At 38.6% G+C, this 24043-nt stretch overlaps 1 protein-coding gene across 7 annotated transcripts in view; it reads left to right on the top strand.

Moving 5' to 3' along the window:
• Positions 1-24043, top strand: part of LOC145991146 (uncharacterized) — a 150591-nt gene that overhangs the window by 17034 nt on the left and 109514 nt on the right. For 2 of the 7 annotated variants that reach the window (XM_083126940.1, XM_083126942.1), the window contains exon 3: positions 17061-19130. The exons of the other annotated variants lie outside the window; for them this stretch is intronic. In XM_083126940.1, coding sequence (XP_082983066.1) covers positions 17061-18183 — 1123 coding nt within the window. In that variant the 3' untranslated portion in view covers positions 18184-19130. Of the gene's footprint in view, positions 1-17060; positions 19131-24043 lie in introns of those variants that run through there. 7 annotated transcript variants of the gene reach the window in all.

Genomic DNA, 24043 nt, shown 5'->3' with positions numbered 1-24043 from the left:
GAAACCCACACCAAGCTGTCACGTAAACTGAGTGCAATGGTTGTTCCTGCACAACATGTGGACGAGTGGAACCCCATATGCGACAGTTCTGAGTATTCACTGCACCCAGGCACGTATCCAGGAATTCTTTCGGGGGGGGGGGGCTGAACATATTTTTAAGGGGTATAGATAGAACTTCACAATTGTATGTTTAAGGCCTGTCGTGGCGATTGGGTTCCAAAACGGGGGGGGGGGGGAGTGCAAGGAAAGTTTACTTTCTCTTGGTAGACAAGGCCTAGGATTAAGAGGCAAAAAATGGGAGCAACTATCCCATAAATCGTTGCCACTGTTTAAGGCTGCCATTTTAATCAGAACGTGAAATTGGAACTTTTTTCATTCGACTCCCCTGTTTCCATGCCAGAACCATCACAGTGTGTGTGTATGTCCATTTCTTCTCATCAGGCATCAAGACATCTATGGTGTCTTGAGTGTTTTTACGAAGCCGTTACACATGCACGGGATGGACAATCCACTCGACAACGCGAGATTCAAACTGTGGGCTGCGAACTGGATGCAGACAGTTCTCGAATATTTCTCTCCGATTCGAGCCTGAACACCACTACTGTGTCTTGTCCTCCCATGTTTGTAGCTCTTTTAAAGCCAAAACCCACAAAATTGTTCATATTCAGGCCTCTGAAAACCCTTCCGTTTCCAACACATCTAATGTTTCGTCTTATTTCTAGTGACGTGCCCAAGGGAGGATTGGTGGGGTCATAACCCCATTTGATCCAGTATTCCTTAAAAAAGGAACGTGAAAGACAGGAAAAGATGGCAAAATGAGGACTGACTACCAAAAATAGTATTCCTACCGATAATCCTGGGCACGCAATTCTTTATCCCGGACACATTTTTTTAAAATCAACTCACCAGAGGTTTTTATCATTCTGCATTCTTGCCTTAGGTAAAATGCGTTCTTCCTGCAGATTTGGATATTATCCTTTAGGGTGCTTTCGCCTGCCTTCGCACCTAACCTTAACAAAGCTCTAATTTTCCATCCTTGTGACTTGGATCTTCAAGACTTAAGTAGATTTCAGACCGAAGGGATACGCGATGCATGACGTATGGAATGAGCCAATCAACAAAAACGTTTCACACCGTAGCGACACAAAAGGCCTCCCAAACCAACGTTCGACTTGTGAAATCCTCAGGCAACAGAGTGTTAAATCTCCCTTAGTAAGCCACTGTCATCGTCACCTCGAAGCGGCACACCGAAGAAAAATGTCTCCTCAATCGGTGGGAATTCCCCTCAGTTTTCTTCTTTCTCCTTTATTTTCTGTGCTTGTTAATAAAACAGGTAACATCTTACAATTTGACACACACAGAACATGTACTAAGTAGCCTATACATTTTAGCACAAACTCAGTCGAGCTTTCCTTGCATATATTCTTGTAGGGAAGGACGAAGTCAAGGGTGGCTCGGTGGCTCAGTTGGTAGAGCAATGGCATGGTATGCCAGAGCCCTGATTCGGGTCCTGGTAGAGCCTGCAATTTCCGTTAAAATAACTACATATGCAACATCTTCTTGCTTTCTCTTCTCGACATTCATAAAATTTTCAGCTGTCCCTTCATGGTAGTTAAGTATTTGTCTGTGTGCGAACCCAGTAGGCTTAAACAAAATTATTTATTTTATGGCATGAAATTCTCGGACTGCATGCATGAAATTTTTTTCGGGCACAACTAAATCATCACTCAAAACTTTGATTTTCAGTTGATCTGTGAAGCTTATTTCTGTTTTGATAAACCGCTGAAATATTCACTTTAGAGAGAGAGACCTTCGATCTCTTCGGCCCTCGACCTGAACTAGCTGCACTACACTGAGGCTCCGGAAGTTCCGCTGTCATCAATGTCTTCAGCTTTGGACCCGAACTAATAGACTTCGTTACTTTACGATATTCAGTCCTTTTTATTTTCGAATCACTAGATCTTACAAACCCCTCCAGGGAACGCCGCCTTAAAGTAGCACTGACCGTGCGGGCGGAGGGGTTTGCGTGCTTTGTTGAGGCTGAGAGCTATGCCAGCGGTAGATTTTCTACCAGCAGGGTCACCCATGCTGGACAGGTCTCAGAAGAGAAGCCAGACTAAGGCGTTCTGCAACGTCCCATCTTACCTAGTATATCCTATCCCAATATTCCTACCCAGTCCCAAACAAACAAATGCGAACATCTGCATCTGTGTCCCACATTGTGGAGTGGCAAGTGCCAAGGCCTAAAGATGGCAGCCCCATCATGGCACTCGGGGTCAGAGGGCCAATAACCCACTACCCTTAAAATAGATTATTAAAGAAACCAAACGAGGAAATAGCCGGACGGACAAACTGTTGACGACCTTTGGACTTAAAAAGAAAACTGTAGTAGGGTTTTGGAATGTTAGAACATTATATGAGGCAGGAAAATTGCAACAAGTAGAAGCAGAAATGGAGAAATATAAGTTGGACATCCTGGGAATGAGCGAAGTGCGTTGGAATGAATTTGGAGAAATGAAAACATCTAGTGGTATGACATTCCTCTATTCAGGTAGACCAAATGAAGATGATGAACATCGTAATGGAGTAGGCATACTCGTAAACAAGAAGACTGCTCGAAGTATATTGGACTGGAAGCCTGTATCTGAACGAATAATTATGGTCAGATTACAGGCAAAGGTTAGAAATGTGAGCATCATACAATGCTATGCACCTACAAACCAAGCAGAAATAGAAGAAAAGCAAGAGTTCTACAAGGAATTACAAGACACTATAAATAGGGTTAAGAAGAAAGATGTTATTATTGTAATGGGCGATTTAAATGCTAAAATTGGCTCAGAAAATGTTGGACTGGAGCAAGTGATTGGCAAGCATGGTCTAGGTGATAGAAATGAAAATGGTGAAATGTTTGTAGATTGGTGTGCCTCAAATGAAATGACTATTGGAGGTACACTATTTGCACATAAAAATATACATAAGATCTCTTGGGTATCCCCAGATCATAGAACTCAAAATCAGATTGATCATATAGCTATAAGTAGGAAATGGAGAACATCTTTATTAGATGTGAGAAGTAAACGTGGAGCAGACATTAGCAGTGATCATCATCTTATGGTAGCCAGTTTTAGGGTAAAAATTATGGCCGCAAAGGAGAAATTTAATAAACAAAGCACAAAGTTTGATATTGGAAAACTACAGAATAATAGTGTAAAACAGGACTTCAAGTTGCAACTTCAAAACAAATATCAAGAACTAGGGGAGCTGGATGGTGATGAGGTGGAACAACACTGGGAAAAGGTGAAAAATACATTTACAACGGTATCAAAAGAAGTTTTGGGATATAGAAACCCTAAGAGAAAGAACTGGATGTTAGAGGAAACTTGGAGGAAAATAGAAGAAAGGAAACACATTAAGCAGAAGATTAATATGTGTAAAACTAGGAAAAAGAAAGCCGAATTACAAGAAGAATATAGGAAAAAAGATCATGAAGTGAAATATAGTGCGCGAGCTGACCGTAGAAAATGGACCAGTGAGTTAGCCGGGAAGGCAGAAAAAGCAGTAAATGAGGGAAATATGAAGGAAGTATACCAAATTACAAAGATCTTGTCTCAAAAGAAAACCATACGGAATCGCCCAGTGAGAAATAGAGATGGAGTACTCCTTACGAATAAGGAAAATCAGCTCAATAGATGGAAAGAACATTTTTCAGAAGTATTAAACCAAACCATAGAAGGGGCAGAAGATTTGCTTGAAATACCGGAAGAAATGCCAGAATATGAAATAGAAGATGAAATAACTACTAAAGAACCAACAAAAGAAGAAATTAAAAAAGCATTGAGAGAACAAAAGAGTGGTAAAGCACCTGGAATTGATAACATTCCACCAGAAATTCTTAAGGAAGACATGGAGATGACAATAGAAATATTACAACCACTTTTTGCAAAAATATGGAAAACAAAATCAATACCAGAAGATTGGAAAAGAGGTCTACTAGTAAAAATACCTAAGAAGGGAGATATTACTAACTGCAATAACTGGAGAGGCATAACACTACTTTCTGTTCCTAGTAAAGTTCTAAGTAGAATTCTTTTAAACCGAATTAAAGGATGTGTTGAGAAAAAGATCCGGAGAGAACAAGCAGGCTTTCGAAGCAACCGTTCCTGTATAGATCAGATAAATACACTGCGTATTATTATAGAACAGAGTATGGAATACTTCTCTAATATGTACCTTATATTTGTGGACTTCCAGAAAGCTTTTGACTCTGTAAATAGAATGAAAATGTGGACAATTGTAAAAGAATATGGCATTCCAGCACATATGATTGATCTTATCAAAAACTCCTATGATGGCTCCACATGCCAAGTTGTGCATGAGGGGATACTTACGGATCCAATACCAGTTATTTCAGGAGTAAGGCAAGGATGTATTTTGTCACCAACAATATTTCTGATGGTAATTGATAAAGTAATGAAGAGGGTAACGGAAGGAAAAAGGAGAGGTATAAATTGGAGTCTCACCCAACAGCTAGAAGACTTGTGTTTTGCAGATGATGTTTGTCTGCTGTCTCACACATACCGTAATATGGAAAAGAAATTAGAAGATTTGGATAAGGAAGGGAAAAGAGTTGGTTTAAAGATAAATAGTACAAAGACGAAATCATTAAGAACAAATGTAAAAAAGATGGAAAATTTCCACTTGAATGAGGAAAATATTGAAGAGGTTAAGGAGTTTACATATCTGGGGAGTTTGGTGGCAAATACAGGGGGAGCAGAAGATGATGTTAGATCAAGAATTAGGAAAGCAAATGTGGCATTTATTCAGCTATATAAAGTTTGGAAAGCCAGAGAAATTTCAATAAGAACCAAGCTGCGAATTTTTAGAACTAATGTGAAGTCAGTTCTCCTTTATGGATGTGAAACTTGGAAAGTAACAAAGAAAATTGTTAAAGACCTACAGACATTCATAAACAGATGCCTAAGGAAACTTCTGGGAATATATTGGCCAGATATTATCTCAAATGAAGATCTATGGAAACGTACACAAGAGGAACCGTTGGCAATACAGATCAAAAGAAGAAAGTGGAAGTGGATTGGCCACACATTGAGGAAAGATCCATCGGCAATAGAGAGACAAGCATTGAGCTGGAATCCACAAGGACAACGTAGGAGAGGAAGGCCAAGAATGAGTTGGAGAAGGACAATAGAGCAAGAAATATGGGAAGCAGGAAAGACCTGGAACGAGATAAGGAAGATGGCTGGAAACAGAGTCCGTTGGCGATGCTTCGTTGAGGCCCTATGCTCCGTAGCGGAGTAACAGGAAATAAGTCAAAAGTAAGTCAAGATCTTACAAAGCAAGCAATGGACACTCACAGATAACTAATCGACTGTATGAATTGCCATACTCTGAAAATTCTGAATTCTCATTAACCGATTCTGTTGTACAGATCAACCGGTAAATTGAAGCCGCATATTTATATCCTCATTATATTCTAGAACGTTCCGCAGATAAAACGATTCGTTAATATTGCGAGTAGTTCGACCCTTCTCTTATTAAAGAATGTTCCCTTTCCAGAGATTGAAAATTACAACGAATCGTCCTACTTGTGGCGCTACCTTTGTTGTTCAGCATCCAAAAAGTTTGCTGCGACAACACCGAAAGCGCAAGAAAAGTTTACATGCAATATTATCAACAACAGGGTTATATAGAACATTCTCCGTCTTTATAATTATGAATCTCCTTAAATTATCGTCACAGTATTCAAGAAGACAAAAACGTAATTTTATGCAGTGTAATCTGAAAAATTTCCTGAAGGGGCGGTTCGAGCCCCCTGATCCCCACCTTGGATACATGCTATTAACAATAATAAGGTTATAGAACATTCTCTGTCTTGCCTCGATAATTATTTATCTCCTTAAATTATCGTCACATTATTCAAGAAACCAATAGCCTAATTTTATCTAGTGTAAACGGAAAAATTTCCTGGGGAGGGGGGGGCTCGTTCCCATTGATCCCCACCTTGGATACGTGCTATTAACAATAACAGGGTTATAGAACATTCCCAGTCTTTCCTCGATAATTATTTTTCTCCTTAAATAATTGTCACATTAGAAGCCAAAAACCGAATTTTATCCAGTGTAAACTGAAAAATTTCCTGGGGGAGGGGCTCGATCCCCCTGATTCCCAACTTGGATATGTGCTACTATCAATAATAGGATTACAGAACATTCTCTGTCTTTCCTCGATAATTATTTCTCTCCTTAAATTATCCTCATTTTATTTTATTTCACACCACAAGGAACCAAAAACCTCATTTTATCTAGTGTAAACTCAAAACTTTCGGGGGGGGGGCTCAAGCCCCCTAAGCCCTCCCCCCCTTGGATACATGCCTGACTGCACCGTCCAGAGTAAAATGCGCCTCGTCAGTCCACAGAATATTCCCCGGCCACATGTCATCCACTTCCATGCATGCCAAAAACCGATGGGCAAACTCGCGGCCTTGTGGAATATCTTGGGGTTTCAATTGGTGCACAGTTTGAATCTTGCAGGGATACCAGTGTAAAATGCACCGCAAAACCTTTCGAACTGTTGACAGGGGAGTGACAATTCACGTGCCACAGCTCTAGCACTGGTTGCAGAAGTTGAGACATGTGCTGCAGGGTCAGCTACAGCTAGCAGCAACTTCTTCCACAACTTCCATGGGGATGGGCCACCTTCCTCTCCCTGGTGCAACACCCAATTCACCTTTTTCCTCGAATTTCTTCATCATCTTCTTCAGCCCATTAATTGACATGGGCCCTCTTCTCAGCCCTTTCTGTTGGCGATATTTCCGCAGTGCAGCGTTGCTATTCATGGCCATCCGGAAGGGGGTGGGGGGCATGGCCACCCCCTGGATAATGAAAGTCAACCAACAATTATATATTTTTCACATATAATTTCATTACAGCCACAATAATATGTGTTAATTATTGCATGAATATGATAAATTCAAATTTAAGCATTTTTTTTTTTTGAGGGAACACCACTATTATTGAGGAAAATGTGCCTTGTTTGCTCCCCCCTGGAAAAAAAAACCTTCCTTGCCCCACCCTGGAAAAAATTCTGCGGACGTCCATGTTGCTATTGCTCCCATTCTGGTAAAACAACTTCACTAGCAGTGCACAGTCTTTCTTCGCAATAGCCATTGATTTTTACACGGAAAAATTCAAACTTTTAATGTTCGGCGAACATTCACATCACTAAAGGAAAAAAAGCAACAAGTGTCACCAACAACAACCAGGGAGCTCACACAATGGTTAGGCAATGTCACCGACTTTGACATCAGAGTTACGGAAATTCCATGTTTTGACTGCTTACAGCACCATTTTTTACCCTGGTGGCGAGAATTGGAACTTTTTCTTCTTCATAATTCGCAAGTGCATTGCTTCATTAGCATATCTACAAAGTACAAAGAAGACTGGTACTCTCCTTACAGCCCGTGCTGTACCACTCTGAACACCGTCACTTTAATTATAACCACCTGGTATTTGTTGCTCAAGGGTTTGAAACTGGAATGATTACGTGCAAACAAAAGTGGTCCCATGTAGTACTCTAGTAGTGGCCATATTTTCTGAAAGGCAATGTGAGACTAATCCTCTTAAGCTACCTGGCAACTGCAAAAGTTTTAGCTCGAAAACTTGTCACTTCTTTACAGAGTTGGCCCAGGTGTGCCCAGCCGAGTTTTCCCCACGTGGGTTTTTTCAGAAAACTCACTTAAAAAGATTTTTTTTTTTTCAGAAAATGTTGTACATTTTTGCTTTAAGTAATTGAGAGGTTCTAGAATTGTCAACAGTTTGAGAAAAATAGTAAAATAAAGGCTTAACCAAGCTTATAATACTCAAAATAATTAATGTGATAAAAGTCACAGTGGGTTTTTTCAGGATATTTTTCTCAAATCATGCTAGAAATGGACTTTGAACAGAAATAATACGAACATATATCGAAGGAACAAAAAATCAAAAGGGTCTGAAATATTTATATAAAACATTAAACGAACAAAGCTTATAATTTTCAAATGTGGTAGCACTTTAGATATCAGTCACTTATGTATGTGGGAAAGCCACGTAGTTTCAGATGTGACGATCAAGTTTTACAATAAATTTTTCCATGTATAACACATTACAAAGGAGAATTGAGTACATTTTATTGATATGTCGTAAGAGTAGAATAAAGTTAATTGTGTCATAATTAAATCAAACTCTTTTCAAATGATTCATTTCATTTCTCAAAATTTAATATGTGTTCAAATGTTCTGTTTTCTTTCCAATGCCTTGCACTGAGACAGTGGTGTTCTCTCCCTACCTCCAGTTCAGTGCATTGATTGAACATAATGGGTTGCTTGCCCATGTAAAATAAATGTTATTTGTGGTTAGGAGCTCTATACCCAATAAGTAGAGGCATGCAAATTTCGTTTTTGACGAAAACACGAAATATGAAATAACATGCAGTAATGTTCATTTTTCATCTTTCTGAAAGGTCTGAGGTGCATTTTTCTACCCTGAAGTGCAAAATGCGAAATTGACTCTTAAACACGAAATTTACCATTTATATACCGACGCGACAATTTCTGAAGTCTGAGGTATCCTGTGAGTTATGCAATTCACAGAATATTGATTAATTCTGCTGTAAATATTTGAGAAGAAAAAATGGACCCCTTTACACAGGAATAAACTTAATACTCTGGTAACTTCATAAATGTGCTATTAGAAGGTAATTATAAGTTTATTTTGTGTAATAAGTGCAGTTTTTAAATCAAATTTAGGATTATATTCACAACTTTAAAACCATAATGTCATTTTATATAGCACTTTTGATGTGATTATTCGCTGCTATAACACCAAAATTTTATTTTATTTACCACTTTTGAACCCGCAATCGACTCTGTTTTTGTACCGAAATGTTGCTTTTTTATTTACCAAAAATATGTGCCTCTACCAATAAGTCTAGCACTCTCATAATCTACCAAAATTTCATATTTTTCTTAAAAATAGAGTGAGTGGGGTATTCAAGGAAATACAATGCATACGTTTTCATATTCTGACCATTTTTGACATTTTCGAATCTTTTTATTGACTACAATTTGAGCTTTGTGCATAAAACCCCTGGCATTACAGCTTGCTGTTCTAACCACTCCGCCACAGCTATCAAGTATTAGTATAGTATTGCAATATGCAACCCTGGGAAATGATCACTAATCTATTAACTGTTATGCCATCCAGGAAGAGTAGAATCAAAGTGTTGGTCAAATATTTCAGAACATAGTATTTTAGATAATTTAAAAATTTGTCTCGCACTGTGGCTGTGCGGTCCAAGGCATCATGCTTTGGGCTCCGGCTACGGGATGCGTGCAAGTTAAGAGTCTCCTGGGGGAAATGTAACAGCTTTTTTCCTGAGATTGTAGCCTGTGTATGAAACTGGTGAACACTCACCATCATGATTAAATTGGGGAACTACGAATTAGTAGTGTAACCGGTCATGAAAACCTATGACGACGACTGGGGGTTCGTCGTGCTGACCACATGTCCCCATAACTGGTTGGATCTCCCACCTCAGAGTAGGATCAGGTAGGAGTGCAGTCCGTAGATAGATCTGGCCCCTCAATGGTCTGTTGCGGCATGGGTTATATATGTTTTTAGTTTAAGGGCATTCAGAACAGTTTCCATGAAGCTCATCCCAAGCTCTTACCCCTTTGGCAGTGTTGCCAACTTAGCTCTCTTAGAACTGAACTGGGGTGCCTGCCCCTGTTGCTAACTGTGATGGTTCCAGCCCACATAAACCAACTTTTGCCATGATTAATACATTTTGCATGTGATATGATATTGTTATATTGTCTGCATCTCTCCACCCCCCTCTTATATCCCCAGCTACACTTTATCCAGCCTTCGTAAATCTAGCTCCTTGAAAGTCAGTTTTAACTTCATTTAAGGTGAAATTTAGCTCTTTTATACACATCAGGTTTGGCAATACTGCCAGCATGGCCATAGGAGGCAGGGAGAAATGCATTGGGCTTATGGGAGTATTATTTGATTTGTTCTCTTTGGAATATCAAACTTCCGATGGAATCGAAAGAGATATCAACAGGAAGAGGGCAGTTTGAAGGTGCATTTGACCAGCGGAAAAGTCAAAATCATTTGATGAGCCGTAACTTGATGTTGAAGTTGATTCCCCAGAAGGAATACATGGGATTCCGAAAATTCTTATTCATCATATTTTTCAAACATCGTGTCCAGCTTAATAATCAACATAAAAAAAACCTCTTCCACTTGCAACATGGAGATAAATTCATACCTGGCTACACCTAGTTTTTTTTTAGTAGGATTGCCCATTCGGGCGATATTGAAATAAATGCACAATTGGTGCGTAACTGTAACTCCTCCCTTTAATCATTTCAAAGGTGTGAGATTTTGATTGAAATAAACAACGTTAGATTGTGTAGTTAAATTTAACACTACTTACGTGAGTGAGTATGAAGCTTTATACATTTTAACGTTGTTTATTTCATTTAATAATCTACAAGATGATAGAGATTTTGATTGTCAATTCTTAACTGTTAACAGAAAATATTAAATAGTTTTTGATTCATTGAAATAAAACAATACAAAATGAATGTTCCAATAAATTACTATCAGGGAAAAATTTATTTCATTTTTAAAATATATATTTATATACATACTTACTTACTTACTCCTTGGCTGCTACAGCCCCTAAAGGGCCTTGGCCTCTCTCACAATGATAGCCCATCCTCCTAAGGTCCTCCTCAACGTCCTCCAACCATCTTTTCCTTGGCTTTCCTCTTAATCTTCTCCCTCCTGGTGTCCCTTTATAGACCTTTTTAACCGCTCTGTCTTCAGGCATTCTTTCCACATGTCCTAGCCACCTCAGTCTCATGCTTCTTATATCAGAAACTATATCTGTTTTTTTTAGAGTGCTCTAATTTCATCGTTTCTCCTTATTCGCCATTGTCCATTCTCATTTACTGGCCCATATATTTTCCTCAGTATCCTTGTTTCCCATCTTCGCAAAAGTTCTTCATCTGCTTGCACCAAAGTCCATGTCTCTGCTCCATATGTCACCACTGACTTTACGACTAGCTGATATACTTTGATTTTCAAATTTCTACTCAGGCTGCGAGATTTGAAAACTCTTAACAGTGAGAAATAGCTTCGATTACCAGCTGCAATTCTTGCTTTTATTTCCTCCTTAGTATTATTATCCACGGTAACTAATGTTCCAAGATATTTAAAACTTTTGCATTTTTCATAGGTGCCTCCATTAAGTTGTATACGTATGTTGGCCTTCCCTGAATCCCATATTTCGCGCTGAGAACATGTATTTAGTCTTGGGTTGGTTTATTTGGAGTCCCATCTCACTAGCTGTGTTCTCCAATCTTTCCAGTCCTTACTTCACTTCTTGCAATCTTCATGCCATCATATCAGTGTCATCAGCATATGCTAGATTTTGGTTCACTCTGTTGAAGAGAGTTCTTCCTGGGTTACACCCTTGACCCACTCTTCTCATGATCTTTTCTAAAGCTATATTGAATAATATCGTAGATAACACATCTCCTTGTCTCAAACCTTGGTTCACTGCAAATTCCCTTGTGAGCTCTCCTTCAATCTTCACCTTGCATTTAGTACCCCTAAGCGTCATTCTGGTTAATCTTATTAGCTTGCTTGGGATCCCTAGCTCCTTCATTGCCTCATACAATTTTCCTCGTATGATACTGTCATATGCCTGCTTAAAGTCTATAAATAACTGATGAATATTAATGTTATATTCATAACATTTCTCCATTATCTGCCTGACCATAAAGATTTGATCCGTAGTGGATCTGTTTGGTCTAAAACCACACTGATAATCCCCTATTATTCCCTCAGTCAGTGGTGACAATCTTTCTGCTAGGATCTTTGCAAGCACTTTGTATATTACGCTCAGTAGGGCTATACCTCTATAGTTCTCACAGCAGGTTTTATCGTTCTTTTTATGTATAGGGCAGATTATTGCCATACTCCATTGATCGAGCATCTGTTCATGTTCCCATATATCAGATAACAATTTGTGTATATACTTTATTAGTTGATTTCCTCCATTCTTAACCATTTCAGCAGTGTATTTATATACATAACCTCAGAAAAAAAATCACTTTTGCAAGTTTTTTTTTATTTTGTCTGAAAAACCCACAAACTGAAAAAACCCATGCAAAATGCCAACCCTGTTTCTTTAGACTCTATGCATGCAAGATAGCCTTGGAATAGACATAAATATTTCCCTATTATTATATAGACTAAGGACCTACAATTTAACTACTACTGTGGAAATTGCATTTCCACTAAAATTTTTGTAAAACAATTTGAAAAACTATATCATAGAAAAAGGACTCAATGATGAGGCCAACAAAATACCAGGATATAGTTCCCAAACCATCACAGATCTGCCTCCATGTCTGAGAGTATAGTGGAACCACAAGTAAAAACACTTGTGCAAAACTGCACCGTGCTCGAAGGTGTGGGGGACGACAGGGGCCAGGAGCCTTTAGCGCTGTCCAAGTCAGTGCTGCAAGGCCATTGATTTCTTGAGAGATTTCCTAAATAAACTGTTCCTATGAAACCATCAATGCCTCTCGTCTTATTCGGGCATGCAGGTAGAGCGGAGCACATAGAAACTCCACTCAGCCATGAAGAGTGCTGTGCGAACTGTAAAATTAAGCCAAATGCTACGCAATTGTGCTAGGACATAATAATAATTATTATTATTTTATTACTATTTTTGGATGGTTGTATTTTAGCCCAACCCAAAATCTATTTCTATTCTGGTTATTTTACATCGCTTTTGTGCCTCTATGGGTAAGTACGATGACGATTGCCACCACCTGCCCCCCCTCCCCTTTCGGAAAATGAATGTTAACCTAAAAGTATATATTATTTCAGACATATAAGTTGATTTTAGTCACAGTAATTTACATAAATTATTATAATGGGGATGCAGGAACGTGATAGTTTCAAACTCAAGTGGTGTTTTTTGAGAGGGCACTATTACGGGGTAATATGCCTCTTTTACGCCCTGGAAAAAATACCTTGCTTGCCCCACGTTGGAAAATATCTCCAGCCATCCAAAATCGGGGGCAATTGCCCCCCATTGCGCATGCCCATCCCTCCCTCCTCAAGAACATCATTCATCCGCTACTATTAGATCACTTTTTTAGTAGATATTCTGGTTTACCCAAGGAACAAACTCCCATTTTTTCAAGGCTGACCTCGCAACACTGCACTGATAGCCCGAGGATGGCATGGAAGATGCATGAATGCTTTTGACCAAAGGTTATTTTCCTTGTGGTTGATCTATAGGATGCAGGCAGTTCGGAAAGTAGGTCTCCTTAGGTGTTCACCACACAAACGCATGCCTCATTGTTAGAAACAATGAGAAACACGACTCATCTGGCCATATTGCCTTTTTCCAGTCACGACAGGTATATGTTTTGTGCTCGTACAGCAACTTTTTTCATCCACTGACATTGGTGATGATAATCAGAGGTTTAGGAATTGCAGTCGTACCCCTAATGTTGAGTTTATGAAGCTCCCCTTTGACTGTTTTCCTGGAAACAAATTCTGGCAGATGTTCATTTAGTTCTTTGCTTCTTTGCAACAATCCTCTTTAATGCTCGACTATCCCTGTTACCTAGGGTTGGCCTTTGACCACTATTCATCCGCTGTTGTTGTGTTGCCATGATGTAGGTATGCTGCCACAACCTTGGACAGTTTTCCCTTTGCTACACCAAATAAAGTGGCAGTCTTTGTTACTGGTGCACCAGCTAAATGTTCTCCAAAAATCTGCCACTTTCCAAATCCAATATGTCTCCCATTTTACAGCTTCATTTCGGAACTGTTGTGCACGAAAGTTTGTATTGCACTGATTCAGGCACTACATGCAATAGGCAAAAATGGTGATAACAAATGCCCATCATAATGCATGACGGTTCAGTGCTTCCAGCTCAGAATGAATTACCCTTCATTTAGCATTGTGTTTCCATTAATCTGTCCACTCCTCTGTATGTTTAGATGTATTTTACATAGATTCTACATTTCAAAGAACCATCTATGCTCCTGAATCTCCGAATGAACTGATGAATCTTGGGCTAATTTTGCATGACTTGATATTATTTCTTTGTGTTTATGTTCATGCTGGGAAAACGTTATCAACTCATTACAAAAAAAATAAACAAAACCGATCCAGAAGTTAATAGGACTGCTAGGCAAAGTGTTATAAGATTCATACGAATTTGATTTTTGATATATGCTGCCCAGAAATACTTCAGCTGATTTTTGCCATGTTACTGGAAACATGATTGATAGGATGTGGATACAACTGTACCAAATGGATGTATTCTGATTTTAACTCAATACTGGCAACTTGGAAGGATGTTAAATTCCTTGTTATTTGATTGTATGATTGCTAGGTATTAAAATTAGACAAAGTCACAGATTGGAATGCATCTCTCTGCTGCATATGTTCTTCACCAGAAAGCTTTTGCTTTCGAATCTGGGGTAAGGAGTGACCTTTGGGACCGAGAAGAAAATTTCACTTCATCCCAGTAACTGCAGTCTTGCAGGTCAATGAAGCATGGACAGCATATTACCATGTAGGAGTGTGTGTTGCCCTGTATCGTATCCTTACATGTGCTGATTGCCCTGTTATAGCTTCCGCTTTAAACATGGGTAAGGAGATTTTTTACTCGCTCACTACAGGTTTTATTTTTATGTGTGGTAAGGTGCTTGGCCTCAAATTATTACACAGCCCAAGTGCCGACACACCATAATTTTAGTTTCAATCAATCAATCAACCTTTTGAATATTTTTTGTTCTTGTATGCATGTTCAATGTCAACTTTGTTGTTACCTGAGCTCAAAGTAACGCCCACCGGAAAATGTTCAGCAGTGCAAGATGGTGCTGAAAGAGGAATGGATTCTGTTATCACCTGAACTCATGAACAGTCTTGTCGACAGTATGCGCTTCTTGCATAGCTATGAGAGGTGATCACATCCTCTACTAAGGACCATTGGGCCCCTTCAGTATATCTCCAACGGAGCTGTATCTCCAGTCTATGAAGTACTGCTCTGTAACCATTCCTGGATATGTGTGATTGTCAACTGTTCTGCTTTGTGTGATCTCTATCCATTTTTGTGCACTGCTTCTGAATCTTCTGATGTACGACTGGTCTGCTGATTCCGCGCATACATGCACTATGGGTATATTCCAGTGTCATTTTTAATTTTAGCACACCTGTGTGTGTGTGTATTTATATGTATTAAAATCTTGTATTTGAAACCCTATTTTAAAATGTAAACTCAAACATGGGATTTTCAATTTCTTTATCTCATATTAAAAGTGTTAAATTGTAGTCATTTTCATGTTATTTGCGGTCCAATGATTATAAAATGGAATAATATAAAGATTCCAACATAAACCACTCAGATTATGATAGTTACGATTTTAATATAGAAGTCTACTAATTTAGCAGATTACCCATACATTGCAATGCAATAAAAATTTACATACTGGAATCCATTCGCGTCTTTGACTTATTTCTTTTTCAGAAAATCTGAAAGGGCTGTTGCTTATATTTTGACATATTTTTTTTAGTTTTTGAAAAAAATCAATAGAAACAGAACAACGTGGCATAAACTTGAGCTTTCTGGTCCAAATAGTTTTTAGTCTACAGTTGTTTCAAGATTACAAAATGTTAAAGATTTGTTTTATTTTGCTTTTTCAAAAGCCGGTAGCTAAAAGAGTAATTGGACCAAAAATAAAAATAATTATAGTCTTGTCAACTTTAGTTTACCACTGTGTCAGAAATTAACAATTTCTGTTAAAGTTCAGGCCATTGGTTGATTAGGCACAGAATGACCCTGAACGTGTTCTGCCATCGAGCCTGCTAAAATTGATTATCATGATCAAGACTTGTAGTCAGAATAAGTATTTTTTGTGAAACTGTAACATTTCTTCTTTGCTTTTATGACAAATATCTGTTACGAGTGTATGAAAACTGATTACGGCTATTCAAGCACTTACGAGGGGTCATTGTAACACATGCACATTGAAAAGTTACCAAAATTCCAAAAAGCAAATACCAACTGAGTGCACCCTGGCCTTTGACCAAACCAAGGATGAACACACATTCCTTAACTAGACTCCTTCCCATTGAACAGAAAGTACCGTTATTGCCCTGTAATCAAGGGGTCCCAATATTCGATACCCGGTGGAGCCACATTCGGATCTCACTTTAAACTGTAGGTCCAGTCCCTCTGAGCCTAACTGTGCATAAGGTGGGATCCTCAACTGTGCAGCAGTGCTTTACCAGACAACACAGGTAACAAGTACCACTCATATCATAATCCTGAAGGATCACATGCCATAAAAATACAACTGTTACAAACAGAAATCCTTCACTCTTGGATTTGAAAGTGAACACTGATTCATTGTTATATCAAACTATCAGATATAATTTATTTTAATTATTTGCTTCATACTGAACTATAGTGGAAACTTGCATTGGTTTCTTGTGATTTCTGAAAAACCCTAGCCAAGTGGAGCAAAATAAGGGCCATGTAATCAGAAAATATGATGTTTGATGTCATTAGCTGGGTATTCTAAATGCTACACAAGAATGTAAATTGACCCCTGTTCTTATTAGAACGCATGAACATAAGTAAAAACTTAGAATTATAACATACTAACAATCAATGCCCTTTTCTTTTGTGATAACATGCATTATTGCTATCAGATATTCTAGAGAACTGGAAGTTACTTACAGTATTTCTCAAATTGTATTTTTACTTGGAAATAAATTTTTCATAATTCATTATTGCAACATTTGGAAATCTCAGTTAATTGTTTTATAATTACCAGTTGGTTGCATTCAGAAACTTTTAAGAAATAGTTCAAAAATGAGTAAGGTACTAGGCTAGTACATTTTTCTAAAATATTCTGTCATAAATTGTCTTTAAACATATATATATCTCCTTCCAGGTTATCATCTGGATGCTCATTGTCTAGAAGTACATTGCAGCAAGAATGTATGGGTAGTGATACACATTCATATCTTAGAGACACTACTTTTGTTTCGGAAAATCATAGTGTTGAAAAGCCATTTGTGTGTTCCACATGCAAGAAATCATTTGCAAACAAGAAAGCTCTTAAAAGACATTCAAGAATTCATAGTGGACAGGATCTCTGTGTATGTACAACGTGTAACAAATCATTTGCTCACAGGAAACTTCTTATAATACATTCAAGAATTCATACAGGAGAGAAACCCTATGTGTGTACCACATGTAACAAATCATTTGCAGACAAGGGAACTCTTAGGAGACATTCAAGAATTCATAGTGGACAGGATCTCTGTGTGTGTACAACGTGTAACAAATCATTTGCAAACCAACGAAATCTTAGAAGTCATTCAACAATTCATAGTGGACAGGAACTCCATGTGTGTTCAAAGTGTAACAGATCATTTGCTCGCAAGGAGTATCTTAGATCTCATGAAAAAGTTCATAGTGGAGAGAAGCCGCATGTTTGTTCATGGTGTAACAAATCATTTACTCGCAAGGATGATCTTAGGGTTCATTCAAGAACACATAGTGGAGAGAAACCCTATGTGTGTACAATATGTAACAAACAATATGCTCACAGGGAACATCTCAGAGAACATGAAAGAATGCATACAGGAGAGAAGCCCTATGTATGTTCAGTGTGTAACAAAGCATTTGCAGTGAAGGTACACCTAATAGGACATACAAGAGTTCATAGCGGAGAGAAACCGTATGTGTGTACAATATGTAACAAACAATTTGCTCAGAAGGCCCATGTTATAAAACATGAAAGAATTCATACTGGGGAGAAGCCCCATGTATGTTCAGTGTGTAACAAAGCATTTACACGGAAGGACGATCTAGCAAGACATACAAGAATTCATACTGGAGAGAAACCCTATGTGTGTACAACATGTAACAAATCATTTGCACGCCTGAGGCTTTTAAAAGGACATGTAAGAATGCATACTGGAGAGAAGCCTTATGTGTGTGAGGTGTGTAACAAAGCATTTTCACGGAAAGAAAATCTTAAAAGACATTCAAAACTCCACAGTGGGTAGAAACCCTATGTGTGTACAACATGCAACAAACATTTACTCACATGGAACTTCTTGGAGGACATTCAAGAATTGATATGTTCTGCATATAACATTGCATTAGCACACTCGAAAAATCTTGGAAGATACTCGAGAACTCACAGTAGAGAGACACCTTTTGTGTGTTCATGCAGCAGGTCATTTAGAGAGTTGGTATATCCTCTTTATTGCCTGTCGGGGCTTTAAAGTCCCATATCCTATGAATGCTTGTTGCATGTCGCAGTTGGTGTCTGACCCAGCTGCACTTGTGCGTCCCTGTCAATTGTAGTGTCTACTATTCACAGATGCCAGGAGGTGCTGTACATATATACAAGAGACCAGTAAACAATTTCTTGGACCTGGGCATCAGTAAGGATGCCGTTGTCATTTTTTGATGAAAATTATGTGTTGGAATAACTGTAGGTACCCCAGGATTTTTTATATTGTAGTCTTTACTCTTATAAATATGGTTATAGATTTATTTATTTATTATTATTTTTTCTGCAATTATGTTTGGAAAAGCATTTTATGAGCAAAATATCATCACGGCCTTTGCAGTTCTGACAGGCATGATATTGAGGGATTGCTGGCAGAAAATATCTCTGATGTAGATTCACTATTTGAGGATAGTGGCAAGGAATGTAAGGCCAATAGTAATGATTATGATGTCAGCAGTAGTAATGCAGGACAGCAACATAAGAGTGGCAGAGGATCCTCCAAAGATTCTGACAGTGAGTCTGCAGATGAATCGTCTGGAAATTCATTAGTGAATGGAAATTTCAGAAAACTTGAATGGTTTACAATAAAGCCTATCTTTACTTTGCAAAAGGATACAGTTCAGCAGTTCTTTGCAGGAAAGTCCTGTCCAACATATACATTTCTGACAGTACTAGGTGAAACCATGGTTCGTGGTGTAATCTTTGAAACTAACTTATACATCCAGCAAAAACAGAAGAGGATATTACCAATCACAGAAGAAGAGCTATATGGTTTCCTCGGTCTTGAATTCCTGTTTGGTTATCATCGTGTTCACTACTATCACTACTAGTGTACTGATTTGGCCATCACAGTACCAGCTGTATCTCAGACAATGTTCTATGGAAGATTCAAACAAGTTCTGACCATGTCTACTGATTACGGCTTGTAATCTGAATATTCAAAAAATTAGGTTACCTGATAAATTTCAGAGCATTGATGAAAGTTGTCAAGCTTGGATTCAAATTATAGTGAATTTTAAATATATCTGGGTGAAGTTGACATTGACATGGATAAGAAAAGTTGAATATTAGTGTAGAAACTGACCTTGTCTTTGTCTCATAAAAATTGTAGTCATGATTGACAATTATTTTACATCTCTGGAGTTCCTTGAATATATGGATGCACAGGGTGTGAATGGATGTGGAATGGTGTGTCCTAATCATGTTGGACTTCCAAATGGCAGAGTGTTACAAAGGGGTGACTTTGATTTCCGAATATCAGATCAAGGAATTGCCACTTCAAATGGTAAGATAATTGTTGTGTTCATCTGGTATATAACTACCATGCCAATGAAACTCTAACAATCCAGCATACACAAAAGGATGGAACAGAAGTTGATGTCCAGGCACCTGCAGTTGTTAAAGATTATACAAGGCCTGTTCAAATAGAAATAATTTTTTTTGTGTGTGTGAAGGTTGTATGTGAATTTGCTGAAGAGAACCAACAGTGGTGGTGCCTAGTGGTGTTCTTGGTTATTAACTTGGCCCAGTTTCAAAGCTGTTGCTAACTGCACTAACGCAGTAGATCGTGTTGAGTGCCTGTGGCGAATTTCAGTTACCCTACCATGAAGGAAAGAACTGGAAGAGCACGGAGTGTGTGGGAAATACTGTGTGAAATTGCAGAAAACTTTCAAGGAGACATACTTATCACATAAAGCCTATGACAAGGTATGCTTCAGTCGAACACAGTGTTCTTTTTGTGTTTTTAAGTCCACTCTATGCACAGAAAGACTAATGGGGGCTGGACCTAAAGTTTAAAGTGGGATCCGAACCACTGTGTGCCTCCACCCGGTATTGAACCTGGGACTTCTTGATTACAAGGTGGCACCAGAACACAGTGTTACAAATGATACAGATGTTTCAGATCAGGTTGAACATCCATCAAATTCTGGATGTCCATCCACCTCTAGTGACATTGATCATGGAAAGGGTGTGGGATGTCATATGTGCAAACCAACATCTCACTGTACGTGAAGTTGCAGCATTCTACGTTAACGTCATGCAACGATTACGAGAGAAGGCACAATAGGTCACAGATGTGGCAGAAGTCCTGGATGGATCATCGCGATAATGTATGTGCTCATTCTTCACTCGTTGTCGGAATTTTTGGCTAAGCATCAGACACCTGTTGTCCCACAACCGGCCTACTCCCTTGCTTTGGCACTAGCAGACTTCCTCCTCTTCCAAAGTTGAAATCAACCTTCAAAGGTCACAGATTCAGACAATAGAAGAGATCAAGGATAATTCACTACAGGACGTAGAGACCAACTAAAACTGGAGTTCCAGCACTCATTCCAGGGCTGAAATAAGCGCTGGGAGCGGTGTGTGCAAAATGGAGATGAGTACTTTGAAGCAGGCAGGTTCAAATAGCTGGTGAATATTACCATTAGCATTCTCAAGGGTGAAAAACTCAAACGATTACGAGCATATAAAAGTTGTCCTTTGCAGTACACAAGTGGTGGCCATATTTTCTGAATGGCAATATGAGACTAATCCTCTAAGTTGTAAAAGTTGTAACTCGAAAGTTAGTCACCTTCCTTAGACTATATGCATGTAATATAGCCTTGAAAAAGACACCAAACATTTCCCTATTATTATGTAGACTAAGGACCTACAATTTAACTAACTCTGTGGAAAGCTGCATTTCCGCTAAGATTTATTTAAAACTATTTTAAAATCTACATCATAGAGAAGTGACTCAGATGATGGGGTCAACACAATACCAGGAGATACCTGCCCAAACTATCACACATCTGCCCTGCCTCCATGTGTGACAGTAGGAGGCAGGCAGTCTGGAAAATAGGTCTCTTTAGGCATTCACCACACAAACACGTGCCTCGTTGTCGGAAACCATGTGAAAGACGACTCATCTGACCATATTGCCTTTTTCCAGTCACCACAGGTCTATGTTTTGTGCTTGTTTACTAACTTTTTTTCATCCACTGGCATAGGTGTCGATAATCAGAGGTTTAGGAATTACAGCCCTACCCCTAATGTTGAGTTTATGAAGCCCATTGGACTGTTTTGCGGAAACAAGATCTGGCAGATGTTCATTGAGTTCTTCGTTTTTTGTGACAATCCTTTTTAGTGCTCAACTATCCCTTTTATCTAGGGGCCACTATTCGTCTGCTGTTGTTGTATTGCCATGATGTAGGTACGCTGCCACAACCTTGGACAGTGTCCCCCTTGCTACACCAGATAAAGTGGCAGCCTTGGTTACTGATGCACCAGCTAAACGTGCTCCAACAATCTCCCATCTTTGGATATCGAATAGTTCTCCCATTTTACAGGTTTAGAACATTGCACATGAAAGTTTGTAGTGCACTGATTCAGGCACTGCATACAATAGGGAAACATGTAATAACTAGGGAACGGATTTTAATGTGCAGATTCTTTCCAAAAATATAGCTGTTTTCATACCGATTGTTTGAAATATGTAAAATGTGTCCCAAAAGTAACGCAGGATTTAAATTGCGTGCCATTTATTTCCCTTTGGGTTGGCAACGCTGTCTGAAGCACATGTTGTAAGCACATTCCGTTCAGTAGTGAGTTAGTCGTGATGGAGAAATACACGATGCAGATACAAATACAAAGTGTGTTGTGCTGAAACCGTGCACAAAATACGTGGTATGTTTGGGCAGGAAAATGCACCAAACGGAACTACTGTGAAAAGAGTGGTTCAAAAGTTTGAACAAATGAATGTGATGGATGACAAAAGAAGTGGCCATCCTCGTACCAGCCGAAAACATTACTGCTGTGAGTGCTACTGTCGCTGAGTGTTCGAGAACGTCAATTTGCTGCAGGTCTCTTGAGTTAGACATTTCGAGGAGCAACATGCAGCGGATTATTGGGTCCTGGACTATCTGCAAGTGGATGGTGATTTTGCTAATAAAATCATCTTCAGTGACGAGGTGCATTTTCATCTGGATGGGTATGTAAACAAGCAGAACTGTCGCATTTGGGGCACGGAAAACCCTCGTGTGATTGAAGAAAAGCCGATCTATTCCCAATGAGTGTCTGTGTGGTGTGGTGGAATTATTGGGCCGTACTTCAAAAACGAGTGTACGTTATTGCGAGATGATATCAGCTTTTTTGTGGTTGCAGGTGGAAGCCATGGACTTTGGCTTTGATGTTGATGAAATGTTCTTCCAGCAGGATGTCACCACGTGTCATGCGGAACACGAAACCATTGAGTTGTTACAGCAAAAATTTCATGGGCAGCTGATTTTGCGCAAGAGTGATCACAATTGGCCACCAAGGTCATGCGATTTTACACCGTGTGACTTTTATCTCTGGGGATTTGTAGTCCAAGGTTTACAGCAAACGCATACCAACCATTCATGAACTTAAAGAAGAAATTGAGCCACAAGTTTGTGAAAATGTGATTGCAACTTTTGTCAAAAGATTGTGTGAGTGTCATATGAGACGTGGAGGACATTTGCCAGATATTTTTTCCCATAATTAATCGGAGTGTTTACTCTTTCAAAGTATGTCACAACTTTGCCAATTCATGTATAAATAAAGGTTCATTTTGTAAATTTAAATCCTGCATTACTTTTGGGACACCCTTTATTTTTGGACATGAAATCAAGTAAAATCAACACATTTTGTTACATCTTTTTGGACCTTTTTGTGAGATAAGCACATTTATCCCCTTTTTACCCCTTCTTTGATGCTTCAGCACCTTTTTTCTTCCTTGTCTTTCACGTTTTGTTAAAAAATTTGACAGTAAAATAAAAGATTTTCACTTCTTGAGTAGCTATGTAAAATCCTATACTCACATTTTGTAGAGCATAATGAGAGCTATAAGATGGTATAGTATAAGCATTGCCGTCCCAATAATTCCAATTATAATGTAGCAAGATAATAACTCAAAGCGTCAGTGACTTACATTCAAAAACATAGAAATGTTGAGCATAATACAGTACAAGTTGATTGAAACCCAGTAAATTCCACGTTTACTTCCTAAATACTGGTAACATTCTTATGCCTTGTTTCCATGTTAATAATACATTCAAGTACTGACAAAGGCAAAATTTATTGTATGAAAAATATGCACTAAAAATGTAACGCTTCCACCTTCTAACAGGGTCTTCTTCAGCCCCTATATACCTGTCGGGTAGAGTGTCAATTACCTATCAGGAGATTCCACACTCAGGAATTCCTGACAGGAAATGTCTCAGGTAAGGACTGGCACCTTTGTGTATGGACCCTGTACTGTGAGTGTATATACATCAATTTATTGTGAATCTTTGTCTGAAGAAGATCCTGTTAGAGGGTGGATGGATACATTACGTTTTTAGTGTATATTTTTTATACAAGAAATTTTGCATTGGTCAGTATTTGATCATATTACTAAATACTGGTTACTTTATGTAACTAATTATGTTTTTGCTACAGTGTAATAAAGAACGTTAATGTAACTGGTTTAGACCTGAATAAAGACATTTTTTCAACACCTTTTCTTGCACCTTTTTGAAAACATTTTCAGAAACTACTTTTCCCTTTCCCAACCATAATTTTGCACCTTAAAATCCATTCCCTAGTGATAACAAATGCCCATCACAATGCATGACAGTTCAGTGCTG

Source organism: Lepisma saccharinum, chromosome 8 (assembly GCF_977018435.1).
Source record: "Lepisma saccharinum chromosome 8, izLepSacc3.1, whole genome shotgun sequence".
In the NCBI taxonomy this organism is placed as follows: domain Eukaryota; kingdom Metazoa; phylum Arthropoda; class Insecta; order Zygentoma; family Lepismatidae; genus Lepisma; species Lepisma saccharinum.
The sequence above is the reverse complement of the archived record's forward strand: the minus strand, read 5'-3'. Positions and strand labels throughout refer to the sequence as shown.